Source organism: Seriola lalandi, unplaced genomic scaffold (genome assembly GCF_002814215.2).
Source record: "Seriola lalandi dorsalis isolate HSWRI2012SDOR001 ecotype SW California unplaced genomic scaffold, Sedor1 jcf7180001974912, whole genome shotgun sequence".
NCBI lineage: Eukaryota > Metazoa > Chordata > Actinopteri > Carangiformes > Carangidae > Seriola > Seriola lalandi.
The window spans coordinates 1-1927 of record NW_019445578.1 but is presented as its reverse complement, the minus strand read 5'-3'; the positions used below and the strand labels follow the sequence as shown (position 1 = coordinate 1927).

General features: G+C 40.8%; 1 protein-coding gene across 1 annotated transcript; it reads left to right on the top strand.

The window, feature by feature from the left end:
* Nucleotides 1-15: 15 nt before the first annotated feature.
* On the top strand, nucleotides 16-1265 carry LOC111654801 (dnaJ homolog subfamily C member 7-like; the record flags this gene model as incomplete). The annotated part of the gene is made up of 5 exons (XM_023405943.2): nucleotides 16-210; nucleotides 447-538; nucleotides 638-711; nucleotides 815-961; nucleotides 1054-1265. Coding segments are annotated over 5 exons (705 nt in total), but the record flags the coding sequence as incomplete, so codon positions are not given.
* Between the last annotated feature and the right edge of the window lie 662 nt (nucleotides 1266-1927).

The window sequence follows — 1927 nt, the reverse complement described above, 5'->3', positions numbered from 1 at the left end:
ATTTCTTTAAAAGTAATACAGGGACTTTGTGTTTTCTTAAATCAGAATGCCAAAGCCTTAAAGGCCAAGAAAGAGGAGGGCAACCAGGCATTCAAGAACAACAACTATGAAGCTGCCTACCAGCTGTACACTGAGGCCCTGACGATAGACCCCAACAATATCAAGACCAACGCTAAACTCTACTGCAACAGAGCCACGGCAGGAGCAAAGGTAAAAGATTACAAGTCAACTCAAGTTTCGTACTATATTTTGACATAGGCTTGCACAGTATCCTCACGTCTCAGAGAGCAAGGATATCGTATGCAATTGCATGGAAGGCAGTCACACTGATCACACTTGATCAATAATACTGTCTGATTATTTGCTTAAAAATAGAAACCCTGCGTAGCACTTCTAGCTCTTTGTCTCCAGTCATTTCACTGTCATTAATTCTTCCTCTACAACAGCTGAAGAAACTGAATCAAGCCATTGAAGACTGCACCAGTGCAATCAAACTAGATGACACATACATCAAGGCCTACTTAAGAAGAGCTCAGTGGTATGCAATACAATCAACATGAGTACGATTTCCCTAATTTGTGTGTTTTGTTGTTTAGCATTGTTCAGTTTTTGAATGACTTTTTGTGACCCCGTGTAGTTTCATGGACACAGAGCAGTATGAAGAGGCTGTACGGGACTATGAAAAAGTTTACCAGACAGAAAAAACGTCAGGTAAGCTGCTGCCATAGTTGTCTTATATTGTCTGAACTGATTCACTACCTGGTCATGTTTACACACACACTCACATGGCTTGATTTTCATTTGATTGCTGTAGATCACAAGCATCTGCTGAAAAACGCACAGCTGCAGCTGAAGAAGAGCAAGAGGAAAGATTACTACAAGGTGCTTGGGGTCGGCAAGAACGCCACAGAGGACGAAATCAAAAAAGCGTACCGCAAACGAGCCCTCATGCATCATCCAGGTAGCTCCATTGTTTTACCCACATGCAGAATGTTAGATTATATTTGATGGTTGTATATCATAAGGTCTCTGTATTTTATCATTATCTTGCAGACCGCCACAGTGCAGCAACTCCAGAGGTGCAGAAGGAGGAGGAAAAGAAATTCAAAGAAGTGGGCGAGGCCTTCACTGTGCTGTCCGACCCAAAGAAGAAGATCCGCTATGACAACGGGCACGACTTGGAGGATGACGGCTCCTTTGATGGTGGAGGTAAATGCTTGTTGTGGTTTTTTTTCTTTGGCTGGATTTAAATTCAACCTGCAGGTCATTAGTGGGATGGAAGAGAACAGTTAATGATAGGAACTGTGGGACCATCTTGGTTGTGTGTAGGCCTACATTGGAAAAAGTGGACTATTTTTCTTGGAACCTCATAAGGATTAACACTTCAGTGTTTGGGTTTCTTAACAATTTTCATCGCAGTTTTACAACCTTCAAACTGAATACCGTCAAACATTCAAAGTATGGATCAAGCAGGACAAAGGTTGATATTTGCTATGCTGTTCCAAGACGTTTTGTCAAAGTAGGAAAAGCACATGTGTAAATAATACAATTAATGATAGCTGAATTATATTTGGCTACCTAAGTTTCAGGGTATTGATACTGTGCATGCTGGCTCACTGTCAGACTGTCATAGCTTTCAGGGAAACAGAGCCACTGATGTTGTTAGTAGCACGTGTGCTTTTCCTACTATGATAAGTCAGAATGTCTGCGGTGAAAAAAGCCTGTTGTAACCTAATGTGGCACATATCCCCATTCCGACTGATAGTCCATAGAAAATCTTAAGATCTTCTGTCTCTAGGGGGCGCCACAGATTCTAAACATTTTTCTGGGACAAATAATGTACTTCATTGCAAAAATCTTTCTAAAATTATGTAATGTGTTTGAGGGTTATATCAATATGATTGATTGTGATTAATTAAAGTGAGCA